The sequence below is a fragment of the Lissotriton helveticus genome (assembly GCF_964261635.1).
Source record: "Lissotriton helveticus chromosome 1_1 unlocalized genomic scaffold, aLisHel1.1 SUPER_1_unloc_29, whole genome shotgun sequence".
In the NCBI taxonomy this organism is placed as follows: domain Eukaryota; kingdom Metazoa; phylum Chordata; class Amphibia; order Caudata; family Salamandridae; genus Lissotriton; species Lissotriton helveticus.
Genome location: NW_027611669.1, coordinates 699,842 through 726,598, shown reverse-complemented (window position 1 = coordinate 726,598; position 26,757 = coordinate 699,842). Strand labels below are relative to the sequence as shown.

Genomic DNA, 26,757 nt, shown 5'->3' with positions numbered 1-26,757 from the left:
ACCTGTTATTCTTTTAGCTAGTCAGTAGTGGCCCCTTTGACCTGTATGTAAGCCTACTAGCCAGCTTGAGTCATTAGTAGCACCTTGGGACTAGTGATCATACTAACCAGCTTCAGTCAGTATTGGCCCCCTGAGACCTATTATCCTGCTAAGTAATTCCAGTCAGTAGTGACCCCTGTACCTTAAATCCTGCAAATATTCAAAACCAGAGGTTAACTCTACTGCCAACCAATTCCAGTCAATATTGACATGTATTGTTACCCTGCTTGTAATAAATAACAGAGGCGAGCGTTGTTGCTAGCCAGCTCCAGTCACCAGTGCCCATCACATATTATCCTCAATAGGATCAATGCCCAAGGCCTGTGCAGCTGCTAACCTGCCCTAGTCAGTAGTGACCTCCCAGACTTGTTATTCTGCATATAATCAGCAAGGCTTTGGCCCTAATAACACTCACCCCACGTCCTTATGGTATATTAGCAACGTAATTCATTTACATCATACGGTAGGTACCGCACTATTTCACACCATCCCAAAAACAAAGAAAATCAAAATTTGTCTAACCATTCAGCACTCCACCTTGTCAAAAATGACCAAATCACACCAAGAACTATAGCCTGCCACATCTAATGGCACACTCAGCCACAACATGACAAGATACCACGGCAGGGATTTGGGGCCATTAATCCTCTGTTCGAGGCATGTATGCTGTAGATGCACACGCTTTGCATACTCCTGCCATCTTGTGTTGGGTCTGGATGTTTGCAAGTTGTTTTTCTATGAAGAAGTCTTTCCAATCACGAGGAAAGGTGACTCTACCTTTCGGTGATAGTGGGCATGGACATCGACTCCATTGTTAGATTGTTTTTTACCCCAAATTGGTTCGGATGTGTATTGCTGCGCTCCGAAACCGCTCTTTGGGTTTCCCGCAGTCAACTCTACCCTCAACTGTATTGTTTCAGTACCCGTTTTCCTGTTCTCCGTGTTTCAAATAGATCAACAAACTCTCCATGTTCGATAGAAAACCTCATGGGCAACCGTCGGGCCTTGCTGCTTAGGGCCAGTCAACTGCAAATGGAACGGACTCCATTCCATTTCTGTCCTGGGTGCCACGCCAAGTACCCTCGCAAAACATACATCAAGTTTGTAAATTGTGCCTCTCTCCAGCGCACAAGGAGAAAGACTGCGACGCTTGTAAGTCGTTTCGGTCCAAGAGGACTCTAGCTGATCATCAGGCTCGACGGCGAGAGAGTCAGCATCAGAGCATTCAACACACTCTGGATATCTTCTGGGAAGAATCTGACCAAGACGAGATAGAAGCGTCTGCCGTAGAAGAAGATGCCCATCTCTATGCCAGTATGGTACAAAAGGGGGTGGTGATGAACGGAACATCTGAACCAATCAAACACTCACCCCCAGTCAACTGATCTGGGTTTAATCCATCACCGTTCTTTAGCCCTCTCTGCCACCCCAGTTCAGACATGGCCATATGCAAATCAGTCTGACCCTGTGCCTCATGGGAACAGTCCAGCCCGAACTGCCAAGCCATGCCTTCCCTGGACCGGAAACAAGCTTCGGAGGACCGGTTTCTGGCATTCTAGCCGTCTTCAGCCCAGCTTGTTTGCATCCAGTGGCAAAGTGAGCAAGGGACTCACGTCTGAGCATACCCTGCCAACATATGGTGAACAAAAGTCTTGTGGGAAATTCTGGCTTCATTCCGAAGACCCCAACAAAAAGTGTATCTACTGCCTCCACCCTGAACATCAGGTGAGAGATTGTAAAATCTGCAGGACTTTTCCTCAAAAGACTTTAAGAGACGGAGAGGGAGGTCAACTTCTGTGGTTACAGAAACTCAAGACTAAGGATATCGGATGTTGAGAGTGATTCCTCTCTCAGGACTGTCATCTCTAAGAAGAAGGCTTGTGAGGCGGAGATGATATCTGCTAAGGCTAAGGTGCTCAAAAAGACCACACCTCTACTCATGAAGGCCAGACTTCTTCCTCAAAAAGGGCTCCTGTTCCTTCTAAGTGACTACTTATGCCCTCTACGCCTCCGAAATCTAAGTTTCAGACGTCTAAGTCTCTTCCTGAGACGAATTTGCCTAAAAAATGGGTTCCTCATCGACGATGATTTCCGTCGCCACTGCTACAACGAAGACTTCCACCTTCTCTTCTCCTCAACCTACAATGATTATGTTGTCAGCGTCCTCTCCGTCGACATTTGTCATGGTGTCGGTGAAGCCTCGCTCGTCTGCCACCTCCTTCACTTCGTCATCGACAAAAAAGAGGTCTGTCTCTGGTCAGTCGTCGACGGATGCCTTCTCGTCGACGAGACGGTCGATGGCTCTCAAGGATCCACCTGCTTCGTCGACGGTTGCCTCGTCGACAGCACAGAAGCTTTTCCTTATGGAACTTCAACCCCTCTCTTCGTCGTCGACCGCTGAGTCGGTGGCGGCATCCTTGGTTCCACCTTCAGCTTTGATGTCTCTAGTCCCCTTGAAATCTTCAGCAACACTTTTGCCGCCTTCAGGAACGTCGGATGTTTCCTTTCTTCAACGTAGGAACTCTTCTTTGGATCTATTGCCGATTCAACCATCTCCAAATCTTTCTGTGGAGCTTTTTGACTATGGGGCTAATGAGGAGGTTTCGGAAGAGAATGACCGGTTCCGTGCTGCTTGTACTCCTTCTGAGCTTCTCATCAAATGACAAGATATTGATGATGACCAAGGATATGATTATTACCCTGAGCCAATACTCAACCACCACTTGTGAGCCAACTGTGCAGATGCCCATGTCTCTCATCTCTAATTTGCAACATGTGCTTGATGACTACTACTGCCGATTTCCTCCCTGGGAGTCGGCCTCATCTGTCCCACAGATGCCTCTTCCTCTGCCTTCATCGATCATCAGGCCGCCACCTCCGGCGGCATCGATGTCTCATCTCCCTGAGGACACACACACAACTGACGATGACAGCGAAGAAGGGGAGTGGGTGATAGATCCCTCCTTACTGAGTGGGACAATTATTAAATTCAGACTGCGTCATCTACTGACAAAACTGAAGAGCCGACCTGGCACACATCACTTTGTGCCATTCCCATGAACACTGCTCTAGGGATGTCTTACGCATATCTCGGGCAGTGAGTTAAAATTCACAGATTTATATATTGCGGCTCATCACCCGTGATGATTTCTAGATGCTGTCTATGGTCACGGGGTGATAAAGTGATTTGCCCAGAATCACAGAAAGTTGCACTGAAGCAGAGACTCAAACCCGTATCCCCAGTTCCCAAGTCAGGGGAGTGTGCCTGCGCACTCTGTGGCTGAGAACAATGCCTTTCCTGGGTGGAGGTGTTCACTTCTCCCCTGGACAGGAAGAGCCATCCGTGGTGGCGAGCTTCAAAGGTCTTGCCCCCTTTGTAATGCGACCCCAGCCTCTCCTGTTCGAAGGAGCGGGCCTCCGTCGCGTCCTCACCCCCTTTTTGGCGGCAGGACAGGTGGGAAACCTTTGATAGAATAGGAGATGTGCCCCCCCTCTGTCAACTCCAGCCCTCGGGTGCTGGAGGCTAGGTCAAGTACACTTTTCAGTGCCCACCATCTTGAAGATGGTGGGGCATGTTCAGTTATGGCTAGGACTGTGGCCTCCTCTCACACAAGGTGGGCATGTTAGAGGACCTAGACACCCAGGCAAAGGGCCCATTGGACACTACTTGTCACTTTCTTGCATCGCCCTTAAATCAAGTTTTCAGGTGGCATCCCCAGTCCCTGAACTTCAGTTCCTGACCACCTAGTTCCCCTAAGCCGCTGTTACCTACTTGTAAGGAGCCTCTGTCCGATTGCCCCAGACCCCCTTCATTTGTATTGGGTTTCCAACCTTGAACTTGCACCTGCACCCGGGCTCCCACGTGCCGTTGGTGGTGTACTGTTGGTTCTGAAGTGAACCTTGTCCAATACTGACCTTAACTTATGAAGAATGGCCTTGTAAGTAGATGTTGGCTATACGTTTGTTGAATATTTTCTTCACCCCATAGGTTAACATTGCAAAGTCTGAAAATTGCACTAATTGTCCACTTTTTATATTGACCAGAATTTCTATAGCAAAACTTATTTACTCAAGATGAAATTCTGTGGTTCCGCAAAATAAATCTAACCAAGTGTCATTTTATAAATTGATCTTATATCCTGAATAATCTCTAAATATGTGAAAAATGTGTAGGATTCATTCACTCGAGAAGGCTGATTACGTGTCTTACAGCAAAACGTCAGCGTAGGGGGAGATTCTCTCATCCCACTCCTGATCAACTGGAATACCCCCTATGAGAGGTCCTGGCGAACCCACGCACGTGAGAAGAACATAGGAGACAAGGAACATCCCTGTCGGACGGCAAAGACTCGGGAGACTGTTTTATTGGCGCGCATGCGCGCTAGAGGGGCCACATACAAGAGCTTGACAGCAGCGCCACTGGTTCAGCAAAGGATTCCCCTGTTGCATGTGGTATGCCATTAATGTGTCGGAGATATAAGCGCGTTCCCTGGTGTGGCATAAATCCCGATTGATCAGGATGAACCACTGTTGCAATTACTGTCCGCAGGCAGATCGCCAGAGCCTACGCAAGGACCTTAGTCTCAAAATTAAGCAGGGAGATAGGTCTATAAGACCCACACTCAGTTGCTGCTTCATCGTTTTTTGGGATGAACACCACCTCAGACATTCTTTGGTCCTCTGGGAGACACCCTTATTTTCAGGCAGTCTGAAACCTCCTCTGGAGGCACTCCCTGCTTTTATCCATCATGCTTTTATATAATTCTATGGGGAGCTCATTAGGCCCCGTCGCGTGCCCTGTTTGCAAGGTTACTATTGTTTTATTTATTTAGTCTACTGTCAGGTCTTGGTCTAGTGCATCTCGGTCCTCATTCGTTAGCATTGGCAGGGTCAGGTCTTTCAGGAAGTCTCTCCCAGTATTTCCGTCCCCTTGTTGTCAGTGTCCTCAAGGATCACTGGCTTGAATTCATCCTATAGCACGCAAGCTGATTCAACAGGCCGCCTGTTCACCTTAAAATAGAAGTCTGCTCCATCTCTCATACGAGCTTTGAACATCTTGTCGGGCACAGAGGAGGGAGTCGAGGGGGGGGCGGGCGTCGACAGAGTGCGAGGAGAGGTGAGGCGGGGGCAGCAGGCGGGCGGCGGCGCGGGGCTGGGAGAGTGAGGTGCAAGGAGGGGGGCTGGGAGAGTGAGGCGCAAGGAGGGGGGCTGGGAGAGTGAGGCGCAAGGACAGGGGCGGTGGGGGCTGGGAGAGTGAGGCGCAAGGAGGGGGGTGCGCGCGTCGAGGGTGCGATGCAAGGAATGTTAAGAGCGGGCAGGAGAGCAGCATCGACAGAGGGCACAGAGGAAGGTTCTAGACGAACATTGACAGTAGGGAGGCAATCCCCTTATGTTATTCAACAAGAGGGGGACAGAAGGGCTTTTGGAAGGTCCAGCATACATGCCCAGGCCATCACTAGAGAAGAGGGGACGCAGTTCCTTAGGTGGGTCAAGAGAAGTAAAGAGAGATAAACAATGTGTATTGTCACAAGGAGAAATGGCAGTCCTAAAATAATCGTCGGGAGGGGAATTCCTCCTTTCGGAACTAGGGCCCTCACACCCCCAGCCAGCTAGGTGCCATGCTCCATCATTTGGGCCTGCTCCTCGTTGGGCCGGCGCTGCAATACCTGACGGGCACCCAAAGAGGGGCTCTTTGGCAGAGATCTTTTGTTCTTTGGCGTTTGGTACAGTGGAGGTAAGTGACCTATAATGTGTAGATGAGATGTAATGGTAAGTGATTCAAACAGGTTGGGTAGTCCAAAGACTGACTTTTATTCAGGTTGGCTCACCACCTGGTTAAAAGGAAGAGTGACGACTCTGAATTAATGGTTCGGGATAACTGCGCTCTACTCCTGAGGGGTCGACATGTTTGTTGCCTCATAGTCTGGAGGATCAGTGGCGATTCATCAGGACCTAGTGAAAAACTATCAGTTCGTATGTTACATGCATATTGTGCTGTGTGTTATGTAGTTGGCTCCTCATATGCAATGCATTATTTCGCTCTTCTCATTGAGTCCATAGTCGGTTGTGCCCAGACGTAGGATCGTTTTTACTTCGAAGCGCGATAGTATGGAATTAGTGCAACATCCTTTTACGTGTTTTAGGACTGTCCATTTTATGTCTTGTGTCCCATGTCTTTATTTCTTCGCAATGTCGTACCATGGGTGCATTATGGACTTTGCATTTAATTCTTGATCTGTGTTGAGTGATCCTCTTTTTTACTGCCTGAGTTGTTTTACCTACGTATGCAACCAGTCATAGGCATATTACACAATATATTAAGTTGGTACTATTGTAATTTGTGAATTCTTCATGTATGATACCTTTGCCTCAGTATTCAAATGTATCTCCTTCGATGGTACTCAAGCATGAGATGCAATTTCCACATTGGTGGTGTCCTTTAATGTGAGGTAGTGCTAGAATGGTCTGTATGAAACCTTTGGTCTCTTCACCTGTGTATTAGCACGTACCAGTTTGTCTTCGATGTTTTTGCCGGCTGTCAGGGGCCTCTGTTGGTTGCTGTCTTAATTCACAGAGTTTACCATGGGTTGGGAACAAAAGTCTGATCCAAGGGGTGTACTGAGCCAGATCACTTTTGTTTGCCATGGTGGTACTGTCTGCCACCTGGGATGTATCTGTGAACAAGTTACGGTTAGGTGCTGCACAGATGAGAAGAGTTCCCCGTGGGTCAGTTCAGTATCTCAGGAGAGTGTAGATAGAGGTATCCAACTGAGTTCAAAGGGGCATAGAACTGATGATTGCCTCTGAAGTAGAGGGCCACTGTCCATGTTCTTTCACCTAAGCATGTAATCAGATGTAGTATTCATATATAGGCAATCAACGTAGCATCAGTTTGGTACATTCATGATTAATTTAATGCCTTAGATCCATATTGAAATAGTCTTATTGAGGAACACCAAGTCGCTTATTCTTATTAACCGCATGCGTGCGGCGGTTATTTTTACCCTGTGCGGCTTTTTTCTAAAAGCCGCGTTACATGACGAGCAGAGCTCGTCATGAGCATGCGAGCGGCGCAACTCATGACGAGCTCAGCTCGTCATGAGCATGGAAGGGGTTAAGAGATGCAATATCAATAAGCTGGTAATCGCCATCGCATCCAGTCAGATAAAATCTTGAAAGGATTATTGCCTTTGATAAGTACTAGCGTGTAGTCTCGTCGGGTATGCCGGGTGATTGCCTATATATCTATCCTACATCTGATTACGGAAATAGCACCTTGGTGAGCTTCCCTGCACCTGCTTCACTAATGATTGCTGCTCCTGTGTGGGCATAGGGTAGGCTTCAGTGAGCTCTTACCCCTTCTTCAGCCCTGGTGCCACTGTGCCTGCTGCACTAACAATAGATGTGCCCATGTGCTGTGTAGTGTTCAACCTACAAGGATACAGAACACTAAAAAGGCCTTTGCTGCAACTGTCCAGCTGACCAGTGGCATGGACTGGACTGGTCCCGGCTGTTGGTCCTTGACTGAGCCCATATGAGGCTCTACGTGCTTCCCCTGAGGTCCTGGAAGGCTATAGAAGTGCACTCCTATTATGGAAGAAGACTTAAAGGACTAAAGTCAAAAGGTAAAATCTTTGACCAGCACGAACCTGGTTGGTGTAACAATGGAGTATCATTGGCACCTTGTGATTCTTGGCACTATCGCTATTTGAAGCGTTACATTTCATATCTCAGATTCCGCTTATTGGGTTTTGTCATTTTAGTGTTATTTTGTTCATTACATTTTACATTATTTTTCTATTTTGTGTTTTTATTTTTATTGTTTTGCATTTTGACTTTTACTGTTTTGGTTTCTGCATACATATTTTACATATTGTCCTATGTTAAGCCTGCCTGTTCTGTGCCTTAGGTACCAGGGGGTTGACTCCAGGTTACTTTTAATGGCGTTGAGAATTCACTATGACAGGGGTTGTGATTTTATCTCTTTCACCACAAATAATAATTCAATTTCTTGCAGAAACTAGCAGAGTTTTTAGAAATTATCTGCAAATAGGCAGTTGATAACCTACCAGGGTTGAAGCACTTGGAATATGGGACGAGTATCATGTGGGAACAGAACCTCTACAAAATTCAGTTTAGAGATAAACCAAGCTTCACGCTTGAACGTCACAACTTTTTAAAACAAATATATTGCAGCTCTTTGCATTTTGACAGCCCCAAGCAAATTTGAGAACAGATTGGATGTATGTAGCAGAGACGAGTTTGTGTTTAACTGTTTATCTAAGAATTTGCAGGAGAGATTACTGAGCTGCAGGAACCCAACTCTCCCCGAGAGGTGAACATTCCTAAAAGCATAGAGCGCTACACGCTTCCATCTAGAACATTGACCTCTGAGGAGGGCGCATCACCAGTGAGTCTCATTCTTGGGACTGCTCTGGGTTGTTCTGTGAACTCCAGAGACCGAACAAAAAGGAATTGGGCTGGGAAAGCTCATCATGGCAGTTGTTACGAATGAATGAAATTAAATGAAATGTCAACTTATAAAGCGCGGTTGCTGCCCTGGGGCGTCCAAGCGCTAGCGACCAGCTGTAAAATTGCTTAAAAGGCAGAAAAAAGAGTTAGAAAGGAGCATTAAACAGAAAAGTCTTCAGCTGTTTCCGAAAGGTGGAAAGGTTTGTATTGGACCTGAGTTGAAACGGGAGTGAATTCCACAGCTTGGCGGCGTTGTAAATAAACATCCTGCCGCCAGCTCTTGCCTTTTTTATTCTGGGGACTATAGCCTTACATGCCTGGCTAGAACGAAGGATTCTGCTAGGATGAAACTGTGTTGCTAGGTCCCGAGTAATGGCCGGTCCCGTGTCCCAAAAAGCTTGGTGGAATATACACATCGCCTTAAAGGCGATTCTTTGTCGCACTGGAAGCCAGTGCAGGCTGTGCAGACCAGGTTTGGCTGACAGCCTGCGCGGCAGCTGGAGCACGGTGCGAGCCGCACAATTTTGCACAATCTTGAGCTTGCGCAGTGTATATTCCGGAAGGCCAAGATAGAGGACGTTGTTAGAATCCAAGCTGGACTGAATCAAACCCTGAATGGCTACCTGCTTTGCCTCCACCGGCAGAAGAGGAAGAACTTTCTTCAGCATCCTTAGGAGGCCGAAGCAAGTAGCCGCACGTTTTGTGGCCTGAGTGTTAAAAGAAAGGGTCTTGTCTAGCCAAACCCCAAGGCTTTTTATATTGTCCTTGGGTATTGGGGGGGGTACCAAGACATGAGTGCCACAAGGGGTTGACAGAAGTAAGGTTAGTGGGACCCAGGAGCATCAGCTCCGTTTTGTCCCCATTCAGCTTAAGGAGAGAGGAAGTCCCTTTACCTCCTCTAAGCATTTTGCCAGACCACCTGGGGATGGCAAGCACTGCTCCTGCGCCAAGGAGACCACTAGCTGAGTGTCGTCCGCATAGGAGATGATCTTGATGCCAAACGGACGAACAACCTCAGCCAGTGGTCTCATGTAGATGTTAAAAAGCGCAGGGCTTAAAGAGGAACCCTGCGGGACTCCACACTTCAGTGGCCTGCTTGAGGATACGGAGTCCCCATCAACAATTTGGAAAGACCTATCACTCAAAAAGGATTTGAACCATAGCCATGCTCCGCCAACTATTCTGACACTCGACAGGCGTCCCAGCAAGATGTCATGGCTGACCGTGTCGAATGCCGCGCTTAGATCAAGGAGGGTCACTGCCACTGACCCTCCCTGATCCAAAATCTTTCTGGTTGCCTCAGTGACTGCCAGCATGGCGGTCTCTGTCCCATGTCTGGGTCTAAAGCCCGTCTAGGTAGCATCTAAAAGTTGGTTGTTCTCAAGGAAGTGCACCAGATGGACGTTGATGTGCCTCTCGAGAACTTTGCTTACCCAAGGGAGCAGAGAGATAGGACGATAACTACTGAAGTCACCGGGTCCAGATTAAGTTTTTTTAGCAGAGCACGCACCATGGCCCGCTTCCAGGCAGGCGGCACGATACAGGAAGTAATGGAGGCATTTAGAAGGTTCAAGATGGTCGGCAAAATAACCTGAGGTGCCAGCATCATGATTTCTGGGGGTGCTGGATCACATGGAGATCCGGATTTTACTTTGCTGGCTATGGAAGCTAAAGATTCAGGGTCTAGTGGCGGAAAGTGATCTAGCGTAATAAGAGATTGGGATGGCATATCCTCCCAGATTGTCTGGTCCTGGGCTATGGGCCGTGGTGCTATAGAGGGGAAAAAATAATAGATTTGAGTGACTTTCTGAGAAAAGAAATCTGCCAAGTTATTGCAGTGGGCTGTGGATTTGTCCAAGTACATGATAGGGGAGGGAAGTTTGGTCAACTTCTTCACTATTTGGAAGATCTCCTTGGCTTGGACTTAGCTTGTATAATTTTATCAGCGAAGTATATAGATTGCGCAGATTTGACCTCAGCTTAATAGCTTTTAATTGCCTCTCTATATTGGACTTTATCGTCCAGTGCGTAGCCTAAACGCCAGCGCCTTTCCATTTTCCTACATTGGCGTTTCTTATCCCTAAGGAGCTCTGAGTACCAGGGGGCAGTTTTTTTAGAACGTTTCAATGTAATTTTGCTAAGGTGTAGAGTGGCATCGATGGACTGTGCAATCCAGTCTTTAAATTCCTGGTTGGCTACACATGGATCCTCATTGTAGGAGGGCTGGCCCATCTCAAGTCTACTAGTCCATAATTCGACTGGTAGTTTGGCCCAGCTTCTAGCCCTCCTTACGATAGATCTAGAAGGTACTGCCTTGGGTATAGTCCAGGTGAGAGGCACCAATAGATGGTCGGTCCAAGGGAGGGGAATTGGCAGTCCCACCGCGATCTCTGTGCAATTACTAAACACAGGGTCCAGCAAGTGGCCTTTAATATGGGTGGGAGCCTTTACTCGTTGGACTAGCTGTAATGCTGCTAGATCATCTATAAGTGACATAGCAGTATGGTCCAGGGCGACATCAAAATGAAAATTAAGGTCCCCTAGCAAAGTAAAGTTAGAGGCGATTCTGGCTCGTTCTGCTAGGACGGTCGGAAGGTGGCTGTGGAACTGTTTAGAGGGTCCCGGGGGGCGATATACAACAGTACCGGAAAAGCAGTTGTTAGGGGAAAATTCCAGACTGAACGCTAGACTCTCGCAGTCTGGAATTTATTCAGGGATGACTCGACAGTGATATTGTTCTTTATATATAATGGGTAGGCCTCCTCCTCTCCCCTCGGGGCCACCCCGCCGCGTAATTTGAAAACCCGGGGGAAGGGCTGTCGCTATATCGGGGTCAGAGTCCGTCGTAAGCCATGTCTCTGTGAGAAAGACTGCATCTGGCATACGTTCTTCCAACAGAAGGGCGAGTTCTATCTTGTGTTTCGGAAGGGATCTACAGTTCAAAAATAGCATGCAATAGTCCTGCTTCGCTTCCTGAGGCTGCATCGGTTTAAGGATCTCTTTAGACCTTGAACAAAACGCTGGTAGCTCTGGGGCATAAAAAGGGTTCGAACAGCAACCAGGTCCTAAAGGCCTCATACTGTGAAGGGATTCTGCGCTATAATACCTTGGTTTTGATGGCTGCGATGAAGGGGGTTGGCCCTAAGCCCGGTCCAGGTGCGGACGGGCGCAGACGGGCTTGCCTTTGGCGCGCCGCTGGCGTGACCGCTGTGCCCGCCCGCTGCGCGGACGGGGAAGCGTCATTCTTTTATCCTCAGTGGAGGAGGGCGTGAAGCGTCCTAAAGCAATTCTAAGCCAACACGACAAGACGGCCCTTAAGTAACCTGGGCGGGCGGGAAGCGTCCTACTGATGGACCGCTACCCTATTCCTCCCACCAAGATGGCGTCTCCCCTCCTAGCCTTCCGGCGTCAGCACCTGAATCGGCTGTACCTGTCAAGGAACGGCTGCGAGGGGCCTCTGTACGATGTAATTCTCCCACCGAGGGGGCAGGGATGAGTGCTGATAAAAATGAGCGATTAAAATATTTATAATGTTTTACAAATATTTTCAGCAAATCAATGTATTAAATGCCAGTGGGCAACAGAGATAGCATAAAGAGCCCCCGGCTTCTGTCTCAGGGGAGAAAAAAAGCAATTCTAAGCCAACACGACAAGACGGCCCTTAAGTAACCTGGGCGGGCGGGAAGTGTCCTACTGCGGCATCGCTACCCTATTCCTCCCACCAAAATGGCGTCCCCCCTCCTAGCCTTCCGGCGTCAGCACCTGAATCGGCCGTACCGGTCAAGGAACGGCTGCGAGGGGCCTGGGTACGACGTAATTCTCCCACCGAGGGGTCAGGGATGAGTGCTGATAAAAATGAGCGATTAAAATATTTATAATGTTTTTAAAATATTTTCAGCAAATCAATTTATTAAATGCCCGTCGGCAACAGGGATAGCATAAAGAGCCCCCGGCTTCCGCCTCAGGGGAGAAAAAAAGCAATTCTAAGCCAACACGACAAGACGGCCCTTAAGTAACCTGGGCGGGCGGGAAGCGTCCTAATGCTGGACCGCTACCCTATTCCTCCCACCAAGATGGCGTCCCCCCTCCTAGCCTTCCGGCGTCAGCACCTGAATCGGCTCTACCGGTCAAGGAACGGCTGCGAGGGGCCTCGGTACGACGTAATTCTCCCACGAGGGGTTAGGGATGAGTGCTGATAAAAATGAGCGATTAAAATATAATGTTTTAAAAATATTTTCAGCAAATCAATTTATTAAATGCCAGTGGGCAACAGGGATAGCATAAAGAGCCCCCGGCTTCCGCCTCAGGGGAGAAAAAAGCAATTCAGTTACAGGTGTGGGTTTAAGGCACACGTGGGAAGTAATGGGAAATGCCCGGATCAAGGACAGTGTTGCAGTGTTGGGGCATTTTCAAGCAGTATGAGTGTATGCACTACTGTAAAAGTCTGCACAATTGATGTTAATGAGGAAGAATGTCCCCAGAGGGAATAACTTAGTTTTAGCCATTGATTCCATAGTTCGTTCCACCTTCATGCGACAGGTAATGTGTCCCTTGTGTATCATTCATGCTGGTGCGGTGCTGTTAAATGAAATGGCGGATTCAGGACTACCCATCAAGATTTTGTGTGATGTAGCCTTTGATAAAACTAGAGCCGTGAGAAACAGCTCGCCAGCTCCAGTATAAATCCCCACACCTTAGGTGAGCAGATTATCGATATATACTGGATTACTTTGTTAGTCTGCTGGAATGATTGGGTAAAAAGATTCACTCAAAAATGTATGTATCTATCAATGGAAGGTAAGGGATGGAATGGCAGAATCAGACTAAGTTGGTTTCGCTATGAGGCCGGTTCCTGATAATCCAGCGGTGTTGAGTGACATGCCTGTATCGAATGTAGATTTTGATGCCAATGACATTAAGAATACTTTACTACATTCTCCTGATGTTTCCCGAGTGGGTGCAGTGAATGGTTTGAGCATTGTATCAAACTTAAAGCTCAGGCAGTACCTCTCATTCATAGAGTGCGCTATGTTTTTCTGAGGTTACGAACTCTTACATGATTTATGATACCAAGTCCTCTGAATGGTTTCATCAGTTTTTATTGTCCAGAAGAGGTCTGGGGGCATGCATCTTTTAAAGTTCACCGACCACAGCCCTTTGGTTTGAACCCTTAATGGTGTCAGTAAGGCCCCTGTAAGGTTGCTAAGGCTGTTTTTAAAATTACAACTTTGGCATCAAATTAGTACACAGAGACAGACACTACAGGGCTGGCTGCTTATCTAGAAAGCCACTTTTGGGTAGTTTGGTCACGAGGATTTGGATGTTCATGAATGTTTGTGGCAGCGTTGTTAGACGCTGTCCATGATGCTGCTTGTGCTGACCCAGGAGTGGTGCCAGTTCAGAAGGACTTCACAGATGGTCTCCCCTGGGACTGGTGCTTAAGTGCTGAGGTGTTTGGGTGTGCTCAAGTGGCGGCAGAGCTAACTGTGGCTCTGTATATGTTGTGAGACCCGATTCTTTTGTTCTACTTGGGAAGCTGAGACCATGCTTGTTGAATATTCACCCAATGTGTGTGGTGAGGTCCGCATTGCAGGTCTGCCTGAAGTTATGATGCTGCCGACAGCAGCGTGTCTGCTAAAAGCGATGGCGTGACTGGTGGAACTATAAAGCCAAATAAAAGAAAGTTATCTTCCGACACCACAGTCTTCGTGACTGAGACCAGTAATACTGAAGACTTTGAGACTCACAGCTGTAATTTCTCCTTTCAGAGCGTTATTGCTGCAGATGGAGTGGAGCCCAGAAGAAAGCACATTACTAAGGTACCAACAAAGTTTAATATTTTTCAATTGTATTAACTGTTTCTCTTTTGCAACATTTGGAAATGCATTTTCTATTTTTGTGGCTTTTTGTTTCGTTTTTTCTTGTAGGCTGTTACCTTTTGTTTAAAGGGAATGATGTTGTAGTGTGTGACCTTAATGCTGCAGTTTGCATTTCATTACCATCATTTGCTTACCCTGGAGAATCTCCAGGGTGCAGTAGGTTTGCTGTTCCAGAGTTCTTTCTTCAGCTTCTGGGCAGTTGTCACTCTGTGGCGGTCTGTGGTCCTGTTTCTCTGCTCTTCTTGTAGTAGCTCCTATCAGACTATGGACTGTTCCCATGAGGCACAGGGTCAGACTGATTTGCATATGGCCATATCTGAACTGGGGTGGCAGAGTGGGCTAAAGAACGGTGATGGATTAAACCCAGATCTGTTGACTGGGTGTGAGTGTTTGATTGGTTCAGATGCTCCGTCCATCACCACCCCCTTTTTAACTGCTTTTGGCCGCCATAAGTGTGGCAGGGTATGCTCAGACGTTGAGTCCCTTGCTCACTTTGCCACTGGATTCAAGCCAGCCTGGCTGAAGACGGCTGGAATGCCAGAAACTGGTCCTATGAAGCTTGATTCCGGTCCACGGAAGGCATGGCTTGGCAGTTCGGGCTGGACTGTTCCCATGAGGCACAGGTTCAGACTGATTTGCATATGGCCATGTCTGAATTGGGGTGGCAGAGTGGGCTAAAGAACGGTGATGGATTAAACCCAGATCTGTTGACTGGGTGTGAGTGTTTGATTGGTTCAGATGCTCCGTCCATCACCACCCCCTTTTGTACCACAAGGTCAAAATCAGCCACTGGCTTTCATCAGTAGAAGGCTAATCCCCAGGGATCAGCGTCGAAGTGCCATTTAGATGGGTGCCTTTGCTGTGGTTTGGTCCCTTGAGAAGTTTAATTCAAACCTGTATGGCTCTCACTTCCAAATTCAAACCTTCCACAGGCCTCTCTGATGGTTAATACAAATGAAAGGTGAAAATCCCAAATGGCTAAAGTAGTCCATCTCCCTACAGGGAATAGACTTTGAAGTGAAACAGAGACCTGGGACTGCCAATGCAGATGGACTTTCCAGGTTGTCCCATTTAGACGATGTTAAATGTTACGTTATGTTAAAAATACTTATAAAGCGCACGCACACCACAAGGTTTCAGGGTGCTGCGGACAAGGGAATCCTGCCCCTAAGTGATTCATTCATAAGCCTGGCGAAAGAGCCAGGCTTATGAATGAATCACATTCACATGCATTTTAGGTCAATGCGCAAGCGCATTGACCTAAAATGCGCGTGCATATTATCAAATCGCCATCTGTTCCCCAGCAGCACTCCTCCCACACCTTTGAAGTGAAGCTTAGCTTCACTTCAAAGGCCCCTGCTGCTTCACACCCTCATCACCGCTCTCCCCGCTCTGCCCCCTCCCCTGCCCGCCGTGTCGCATTTCTCCTCCCCCCTCCCCTTCTCTGTCTTCCCTCCGTCTTGTTCAAACAAATATGCTTTTGTTTCACCTTTTCCTGTAAGATTACTTTGATTAGTGGTAGTAGATTTCTTGGACTTTTTATTTCCTGCAAATTAACTGAAGTGATAAGATCTCATTGAAGCAAGTGATCGCGCTATAGCAGTCTGTCATTGCATTTCTCCTCCCCCCCTTCTCTGCCTTCCCTCCGTCTTGTTTTTTTTTACCCGCTCCGCCCCCTCCCCTGCCCACCGTGTTGCATTTCTCCTCCCCCTCCCCTTCTCTGCCTACCCTCCATCTTGTTTTTTAAACGCAGCGCTTACAAACATAGACAGCATACACAAAAGCTTTCTCAAAATACAGCATGAGAGAATTCTTCACACACACAGACACACACACGCACTCACACACAGACACACACACCCATGCACTTGCAAACAGACTCACATGCATGCACTCACATACACACACCCACATGCACACCTAGACACACACACACACACACACATGCACATACACTCACACTCACATGAATACTCCCACTCAGACACACACGCACACAACTAGCACAACTAGCGGCATCCTCCCCTGCCCGCCGTGTCGCATTTCTCCTCCCCCCTCCCCTTCTCTGCCTTCCCTCCGTCTTGTTTTTTAAAAGCAGCGCTTACGAACATAGACAGCATACACAAAAGCTTTCTCGAAATACAGCATGAGAGAATTCTTCACACACACAGACACACACGCACACACTCACACACAGACACACACACGCATGCACTTGCAAACAGACTCACATGCATGCACTCCCACATGCACACTCAGACACACACACACACACACATGCACACACACTCACACTCACATGAATACTCCCACTCAGACACACACACACAACTAGCACAACTAGCGGCATCCAAGGAGTGTTATGTTTTCCCATCACAAGCAAAGCATGTGCAGCATATTTTCTGCCACATACGAGAAATATCACAAACTCTTGCGTAGGATGTATTTTTATGTAATTTTGTATGCTAAAGTACTCAGAGAATAGAAGAGTAATTAAATACTTAGCTCCCCTAGAGCTTTGACAAGGACATTCTCTGCCTTTTCCAGGAGCAGTTAAATGTGTTTCTTCTTTGCCGCTATGCACCCACACAAATGGCCAAATAGCTGCTGCCGATTCACAATTAATTTGAAAAAAAAGTCTCCGTAAGTCAGGAGACAGGCAGGAAAGGCTACAAAAAGAAGGTAGCAAGCCTCACCTGGCAGCAGTATATTAAGGGGAGCTATTTTTGGTTCATTAAAATGAGCGATCACGCACTAGTGGCCCGTGACCAGTTCTTTGCCTGGATAACCTTGATCCAGCTTTTGCCCATGACCAGGATTATGATGCATCAACCGTCTTGTTACTTGCCACTAACTTTACCAAGAAGTGGGCTACACTATGGTAACATCACTCTGTGCTTTATGTTATCTTGGATGTCAGAGAAACGACAGCCTTCCCCCTTTTAAACCAGCTGGCTTCATTGCCAAGCTTGTTTCCTTAGTATTGGGACAGCGGAGGTTCCTAAGTATTGAGGACTCCCCAAGGCTTTATGCAGCTCGGTTTCATGTAAGATGAGCGAGGGAGTAAATACTCCCACTCAGACACACACGCACACAACTAGCACAACTAGCGGCAGGCTGAAACACAAAGTAAATAATAAATAAAAAACAACATGTAATCTTTGACAGGGATTACACTGCCACTGACAAAGGTAAACAAAAGTTAGCTCAGGATCTGCAACACTGCATGTTCTTCTCTTCGCTCAAGTTTGACTTGCAACTGTGGGGAGGGGGCGGTGTATTCGCCAGAGCACTTCCACCTCATAATCTGGAAGCATAAATCACCCCGCCCTCCCTCTCCCCATTGTTCGGCTCCCATTTCCTGTAAAGTTCAATTCACAGTTTCTGTATTTTGTGGTCGCCTTTACATAGTGCATTACACAGTGAGTTACAGCCCTCAGTTCACGACAGGCGACACTGTTTCAAGCTGTTTTCAAGCTTTCAAGCTTTATTACAAATCACAAAAAAGATGTTAATATTTCACTTCTGTTCTTGGATTTTCGTCACAATAAAAAACACTGAATATAATCTTCACAAAAGTTATTTACAAAAGTTTAAGATATTGCCATTACAAATTAAATAAATTATTTAACAATTAATTTAACAAAAAAAATAAAAGCCATTGTTATTTGTAATATTAATACATCTAAGTCACGTAAATAAAAAACATGTTGCATTACAAATGTTATAGGTGTCACATTTGCAAAAGTTATTACTATTAGCATTGTAAATGACAGAGCTATTAATTTAGCTATTTTAACAAACACATAAATAAAAAAGAATTTAATTTATAAGACCAATAGCTCAAACTTTCCTAATGCGAGACCTATTGCATTTTCAATGCTTGTTTGGGATGACCACCACCTCAGACATTCTTTGGTCCTCTGGGAGACACCCTTATTTTCAGGCAGTCTGAAACCTCCTCTGGAGGTACTCCTTGATTTTATCCATCATGCTTTTATATAATTCTATGGGGAGCTCATTAGGCCCCGTCGCTTGCCCTGCTTGCAAGGTTCTTATTGTCTTATTTATTTAGTCTAATGTCAAGTCTTGGTCTAGTGCGTCTCGGTCCTCATTCGTTAGCATTGGCAGGGTCAGGTCTTTCAGGAAGTCTCTCCCATTATTTCTGTCCCCTTGTAGTCAGTGTCCTCAAGGATCACTGGTTTGAATTCATCCTATAGCACGCAAGCTGATTCAACAGGCCGCCTGTTCTCCTTAAAATAGAATTCTGCTCTATCTCTCATACGAGCTTTGACCGTCTTGTCTTTTAAATATCACGGACCAACCCTTGGGGGTAGCATGAAGTCCATAACCGGACCATCGAGTTGCACCTCCACCAGCGAACGGTCTGAGATTCCCCCTGCTATGTGTGTAGCGGCTCTAAAATCAACTTTATGGACAGTGTGGGTGAAAAGATAGTGCAGGCATGCCAGACTACCATGTGCTGAAGACAGGTGCGTCCGGTTCTGATACCCTCTTCCCCTCTAGGGGCATTTAGGAGTATCATGAATATAGTATAGGGTCAGTTCTGTCAGTCCAGTCACCCCAATGCGTGTATGCTCAGTCGTAAGTGTCTTACCCTTTCACAGGATGAGTCAGTCTTATCTGGGTCTCTTTCCTGTTTCCCGACACTTGAATGGCACGCCCGAAGACTCGAGAGAGCAGTGACCCACCAGCAGGCTTTTGTGGAGCGGTTTTGTCCTGGATATAGTGCTGCATTCAGTAGGGCACCCACTCTGTCTTTTCATTGCAGTTGCCTGAAGATCATTAGTCCCAAGGTAGCATTCACACCTGACCTGTCTGTAAGTGCAGCCCCCTCTGGAGGCCCGACCGTCGGCAATCGAGGCCACACTGTGGCTGGCTGGACCACAGGCGTAAGCTCAGACAGGGTGTTCGACACTGGAGTAGTGGTAGTCCCTCATGGGCCTCTGACACAGAGTAGTCAGAAATTCAGCAGCTAAAAGCCCAACACAGGCTCTCCAGGAAGTCAGTAGAGTCAGACTCTGTTGTGTTAGGAATTTGGCAAATGCAACCTTGAATGGGCCTGTTGGCAGCACACAATCGTCCTACTGGGCCTCAACAATCATGTTGTTGTAGAGTTTTATTTTCTGCCTTGAACTGTTGGGAGAGTCTTGGGGCGGGGGGGGGCATCCCTCAGACTAGCTGGTCCTGCTGGATGGCTTTCCGGCCCGCCCTACAGATAGCCTTGTCCTCCTGCTGGACAGTCAAACTCCCTTCCCTTTCTTACCAAACAGGCAGGCTTCTAGGCAGACTTTTAGGCTCTCCATTAAGTAAGTCAGCCTGCAGGTGATGTCCCTTCAACTTAGATAGACTGTCAGGCTGACACCATCCCTGGTGTCACAGCAGGCACCTGGGTACTTTGTAGAGCACATTATTCCTTGGTAACAGAGGACTTCGAACTAGGGTATAAAAGAGGGATAGATGGTCCCACTTGTATACACAACTGGCAGGCAGGAGATGCAGTTTACTCTGTCGCACTCTCACATTACATTTATGCTACGCACACCGACACCCTAAACATGCACTTGATGTTAGCGCAAAGTCTGGGCACAGGTATATAAATGGAGCATTACATGGTTGTGTCAGTAGGAAGCCACTTCACTGAACATGATGCAAAGATCTCATCAGGCTATTGATCCTTACAACAGGGTGCATTGCCACCACCGCTCTAGCTGTTAAACCCATGACAGTCCTCTGCCTTAAATAAGAGCACACTTGGTGTGACCCTCCAGGTCACAGGACCTGTCCAAGACCTCTCATAGTCCCTTGTTAGAAGTTGCACAGTACTGCAGTGGCAGACAAATCTCATGTAATTGTTTTGTGGTACATTTACCCCAGTAACGTGCAGTTACAAGTTTAACGCCAAGGACTGGGGAGTTGCCACGAGGAACAGACTCTTCAACCACATGCCCTTCACTATTTCATAGTGTTTTCCTGCTTTTATTTACCACTTGTTTTAAGCAGGTGGTATATATATGCATGTGGTTGGTTGGGGGGAGATGGGTGAAGCAGGGGAGGGAAGAGGAAAGCATTTTCTAACAGAGGGAAGAATTGTGTGTTTCCCCCAGTTAGTAAAAAAACAGCATAAGTCTTGGCTGCGTCATTTCAGTAAAGATTTTCTGTCTGGAAAAAAAGTGTGTCCTATTTTTTTTTGCACCCGGTACATCCAGGTGCAGAAAAACCTAACAAATGATAATCAGATGGAATAAAATGAACACATGAAAGTATGCCTTAATTTCATTGCCCTTGATTCATACTCTGGACCATAGTTGAGGGATAGGTCTAGGCATAGTCCTCGCAATACACAATAGATTTGCGTCCGGCAGAGGACAGAACTCAAAAGTCAGGAAACCAGCTACAAGTAGGTGGTAACTCAGGGCAGGGGAAAACGCCTGTTGTCCGTGGAGGAGAAATTCCCATCCCAGAAATCTACATTAAAACTTAATTAATAGTATTCTTTTTTAAATATCTGTTTGGTGCCAGTCCATATGACTTTAATGTCTGCCTTTGGGATTCTATGTTACAAGTCCATAGGGTACATGTATCCTTTTGAGCTTAATAAATTCTACAAATCCTCACTCATCCAAGTACTCTCAAGCTACCATTCTACACTCTGCTCTGTCTGAAGAACAGCTCAACATTTTCAAAATTCTGCAATTCTGCATTGATTTGGCTTGTAAATTATTTTTGTTGAAATCTACATGTATTAACTATTTAATTTTAATACTATAGGTGATTGAAATTACGCATGAAGAAAGCAAGATTTAGCACCAGGCAACTGAATGTTAGTGCCATAAGAAGGATTATTTGGAAAAACTGATGGACATCCAGCATTCTAAGTTTAAACAATTTCCAAAACCTAGGTGTGGCGAGGAAGTGGGAGCTGAGGAAAGTACTATACCTGTAAGTGAAGTCTCTAATTTTGCATTTCATTAACCCAGAGCAAAGTCATATCTGTGCACACAGCATCAGGAATAATGCCAGAAAGACCAATCACAGCATCCTCATCTGAAATATTATCAGAAAGACAAATTGCTGCAGCATGACGGAATAACGTTCATCTAAAGCATCATCTAATTCCAGACACTGCAAAAAAGAAAGTTGTAACAAAAGGTTTCTTCTGCAGACCATCAAAGAAAAGACGCTAAAAGAAGACTCCAAAGCTGACAAGCAAACAATCAAAATATTGGAAAATCACCTTTGTTTAACAACCGTTTTTAACCAGTTACGCAAGTTTGAGACTATCTGCCTCTGAATAGAACACCACGACCCACTCTGCTCACTCTGGCGAAAACCTAAAAATCCACCACTTTATTGTGTTCATGACCATCTCAGAATGTTTCCTTTTTAATGTATTCTGTTCTGTAATTCTATGTAAATCGCCTCGACATTATCTGTTGTGCAGGAGTGATGTGTAAAAACTGATTAAATGAGCACCATTGCGCTATATCTAATGTAAATAAATTCTCGTCTTCAGAACTACACCTTACACCAAACATAAAAAGGGTAAAAGGAACTGATGCTCTTTGACTCGTGATCCACAATAGTACTGTGCATTTTCTAATGTTCTCAGTTACTGCCATTACATCAGTGCAAAAAGGTACTTCTCAGTTTAATAATTAAATATCAGACTAACACCTTATTACTGTATTGCTAAGAACCTATACAAATAGATTTGAGAAAAACTTCAGTCACAAAATAAGTTGCTGCCGGAGAGGCTATAACCAAAAGACTATTATCTGCTAGAAACATTTCGACAGGTGTTACAGGGCTGCTTCTAGACATATTTTGCTCAGTTCAAGTGTAAAACACACAATTTCTTTAGAGATAAATACTGAACATTATCTAAACAAGCCCGACTCTAAAATCGGGTTCACTCTTACCGTGGCATATAAGGAAGAGAAAATTAAATGTAACTCAAGGAATACACCTTATAAAAACACGGGCTGTGAGAACAAATTCAGTGTTCAAACCCACCTTAATCAAAGCAAAATAACCCAAGTTGGAGAAAAAAGTTACCTGTGCCAAGAAAGATTCAGCCATAAATCTCATCTCACTGAATTTGAGAGAATGCACACTGGGAAAAACCTCTCTCAGTGCAAAGTATGCCAAAAAAGTTTCAGGCGTAAATCTTATCTCACTGAGCATATGAGAATCCACACTGGGGGAAAAACTCTCCGTGCAAAGTATGCCAAAAAAGTTTCAGGCGTAAATCTTATCTCACTGAGCATATGAGAATCCACACTGGGGAAAAACCTTATCAGTGCTCTGAATGCCAGAAAAGGTTTCGTAACAAACCGAGTCTATATCAACATGCATTAACCCACTCTGCAGAAAACCCTTACCAGTGCTTTGAATGCCAAAAAAGTTTCAGCCGTAAATCTTATTTCACTGACCATATGAGAATCCACTCTGGGGAAAAACCTTATCAGTGCTCTGAATGCCAGAAAAGGTTTTGTAACAAACAAAATCTTTCTCGACATGTATTAACCCACTCTGTGGAAAAACCTTACCAGTGCTCGGAATGCCAGAAATATTTCAGTGACAAAAGAGGACTCACTCTACATACAAGGACCCACACTGGAGAAAAACCGTATCAGTGCACGGATTGCCAGAAATGTTTCAATGACAAAAACATGCTCACTCGGCATAGAAGAACCCACACTGGGGATAAACCTTATCAGTGCACGGATTGCCAGAAATGTTTCATTGACAAAAACAGTTTCACTCGGCATAGAAGAACACACACTGGGGAAAAACCTTTTCAGTGCTCTGAATGCCAGAAATGTTTCAGTTGCAAAAGCAGACTCACTGAACATACAAGAATCCACACTGGGGAAAACCCTTATCAGTGCTCTGAATGCCCACAGCATTTCAAACTTAAATCACTTCTAACTGCACATTTGAGATTCCACACTGGGGAAAAACCTTATCAGTGCTCTGAATGCCAAGAAAGGTTTTGTAACAAGCAAAGTCTTTCTCAACATGCAATGACCCATTCTGTGGAACAACCTTATCAGTGCTCTGAATGCCAAAAAGGTTTCAGTGTAAAAAGTACTCTCACACGGCACATAAGAATCCACACTGGGGAAAACCGTTATCAGTGCACTGAATGCCACAAATGTTTCAGTCAAAAAGACCGCCTCACTCGGCATACAAGAACCCACACTGGGGAAAAACCTTATCAGTGCTCTGAGTGCCAGGAATGTTTCAATGAAAAAAGACATCTCACGCTGCATATAAAAACCCACACTGGGGAAAAACCCTATCAGTGCCCTGAATGCCAGAAATGTTTCAGTGACAAAAGAAGTCTTTCTCGACATACAATAGCCCACACTGGGGAAAAACCTTATCCATGCTCTGAATGTCAGAAATGTTTCATAAACAAACACAGTCTCACTCAGCATATAAGAACCCACACTGGGGAAAAACCTTATCAGTGCTCTGAATGCCCAAAAGATTTCAAACTTAAATCACTTCTAAATGCACATGTGAGATTCCACACTGGGGAAAAACCTTATCAGTGCTCTGAATGCCCAAAAGATTTCAAAGTTAAATCACTTCTAACGGCACATGTGCGATTCCACACTGGGGAAAAACCTTATCAGTGCTCTGAATGCCAGAGATGTTTCAGTGACAAAATGAGACTCACTAAACATACAAGGATTCACACTTGGGTAAAACGTTATCAGTGCACTGAATGCGACAAATGTTTCAGTGAAAAAAGCAGTCTCACTCAGCATATAAGAACCCACACTGGGGAAAAACCTTATCAGTGCTCTGAATGCCACAAAGGTTTCAGTCAAAAAAACAGTCTCATTCATCATATAAGAACCCACACTGGAGAAAAACCTTATCAGTGCTCTGAATGCCAGATATGTTTCATTAAAAAAAGAAGTCTCACTCAGCATAAAAGAACCCACACTGGGGAAAAACCTTATCAGTGCTCTGAATGCCACAAATGTTTCATTGGAAAAAACAGTCTCGCTCATCATATAAGAACCCACACTGGGGAAAAACCTTTTCAGTGCTCTGAATGCCAGAAATGTTTCAGTGAAAAACGCAGTCTCACTTACCATATAAGAATCCACACTGGGGAAAAACCTTATCAGTGCTCCGAATGCCAAAAATGTTTCAGCCAAAAATCTCATCTCACTGAACATGTGGGAATCCATACTGGTGAAAAAAATTATCAGTGATCTAAATGTCAGAAAAGATTCAGGGGTAGAGATGGTTACAAGCGCCAAACACACCATCAAAATAATCAGTTCTCCGAATGCCAGAAAAGCATACATTTTAAACTCAATCTCACTCTACATGAGCAGACGCACACAGGGGTAAAACATTACCAATGCTGTGAATGCCAGAAATTCCTATTTGATAGGCACAGCCTCACTAACCATAAGCGACTCCATACTGATGGAAAACCTTGAGGCCGATTCCGATCCTGGAAAAACGCTGTACAAATCGTGGTATGGAGCGTTTTCCCCATACAACTCGTACTTGTAAGGAGGCCCCTACAACCTAGGAAGTACGATCCGTACAAATAGACGCACTCCATACAAATTGTAAAAAAAACATACAACTCGTATATACAAGCGATTCCGATTCGGATTGCTCTGTACGCGGCGTTCCCATGTATTCCCGGCAGCAGTTTACAACCCGGCAAGTACGATTCGTACAAACGGCACTCCGTACGGCTAATTTTTTTACAAGAGCCAAAAAGTGCCGGAAAAACCTTGTATGCCCCGAAAACAGTACGAGACAGACCCCCTCATGTACGCGTCATACACCCCATGAATACAGGGGTACGGTGTGTATGTACGGTGCGTACGGATGACACGGAAAGTGGGGTACGGTGCGTACATACGCGATGGAGGGGTACTGGTCGTGCACGCACCGTACAAGCACCTTAACCCAAAATCGCGTATGTATGCACCGTACCCCAAAATCGTGCATGTACGCACCGTACCCCAAAATCACGTATGTACCCCCAAATCGCGTATGTACCCACCGTACCCCAAAATCCCGTTAGTACGCACCGTACCCCAAAATTGCGTATGTACGTACCGTACCCCAAAATCGCGTATGTACCCCAAAATCGTATATGTTCGCACTGTACCCCAAAATCACGTATGTACGCACCGTACCCCAAAATCGCGTGTACCCCAAAATCGCATCTGTATGCACCATACCCCAAAATCGAGTATGTACGCACCGTACCCCAAAATCGTGTATGTACCCTAAAATCGTGTATGTACGCACCGTACCCCAAAATCACGTATGTACGCACCGTACCCCAAAATCGCATATGTACGCACCATACCCCAAAATCGCATACGTACGGTGCGTACATGCGCGATGTTCGGGTACGCACCATACACACGCCTCTTATGTGGGGGGACCCCTGTACGCCTCATACCCCTATACGACCCGTACCCCGGTATGAGTCATACCCCCAGAACGAGTCATACCAGGGTACGAGGCGTATATGGGTTGGCTTCGTTGCCCGGTACGAGTCATTCCCCGTATACAGGCCATTATCCATACAAATCGTATGCTGACAACCCGGTACGAATCGTACTTGTACTTCGGCTGCACTGGTGCAGCTTCTCAGACTTGAGGCGTTGCACCAGTGCAGCATAGAAAAGAAACTTTTTAATAAAAGGATTTAAAACTAATTCAAGATATACATTATCTAAGGAATGTTATAAAAACTCAGATATGGAGAATATTTTTCATTTTCGTCCATTTTTGACCGTTTTGGAGCACTTTGAAGCACTGATGCAGCTTTGGGATTTTTATGGTTATTTTGATCAGAGATGCTCCTAATGTGTTTAAAATTCATGTGGGATGTATCCAAGACACTGCAATCACACCTATATAGTTTTTAAATGATTTTGATGTATTAAAATTTTGACCTCCTTAAGGGGGGAAAGGTTGAACTTTTACCCCGCTCGGAGTTCCATGACTTTCGTGACCTTGTCCCCCTGAAATTTAAAATTGCATTTTCAAAGTAATGTGTACAACTATTCATTCTGTGTCATTCATTGTGTGTTTAGCATGCTATTGGGCCACTGTAGCACTTGTTTTTTTTCGTTTTTATGCATTTTTGACCGTTTTTGAACACTTTGATGCTCCAAATGGTCTTTGGACTTAGTCACTTTTTGCTTCATGGAGACTTCAAAAGTGTTAGAAAGTCACTTTGGAGGCACACAGGACAGTGCAAATGCACCTATATAGCAATCAGGACACTCCAATCACACCTATATAGTTTTTAAATGATTTTGATGGATTAAAAATTTTG

At 45.7% G+C, this 26,757-nt stretch overlaps 1 protein-coding gene across 3 annotated transcripts in view; it reads left to right on the top strand.

Moving 5' to 3' along the window:
- LOC144805830 (uncharacterized) overlaps nt 1–26,016 on the top strand; it is a 50,377-nt gene extending 24,361 nt beyond the window's left edge. For all 3 annotated transcript variants that reach the window (XM_078672309.1, XM_078672307.1, XM_078672308.1), the window contains 2 exons: nt 14,280–14,330; nt 21,183–26,016. In XM_078672309.1, the coding sequence (XP_078528435.1) occupies nt 22,682–24,649 (1,968 nt within the window). In that variant the 5' untranslated portion in view covers nt 14,280–14,330; nt 21,183–22,681 and the 3' untranslated portion in view covers nt 24,650–26,016. The remainder of the gene's footprint in view (nt 1–14,279; nt 14,331–21,182) is intronic.
- The last annotated feature ends 741 nt before the right edge of the window (nt 26,017–26,757 follow it).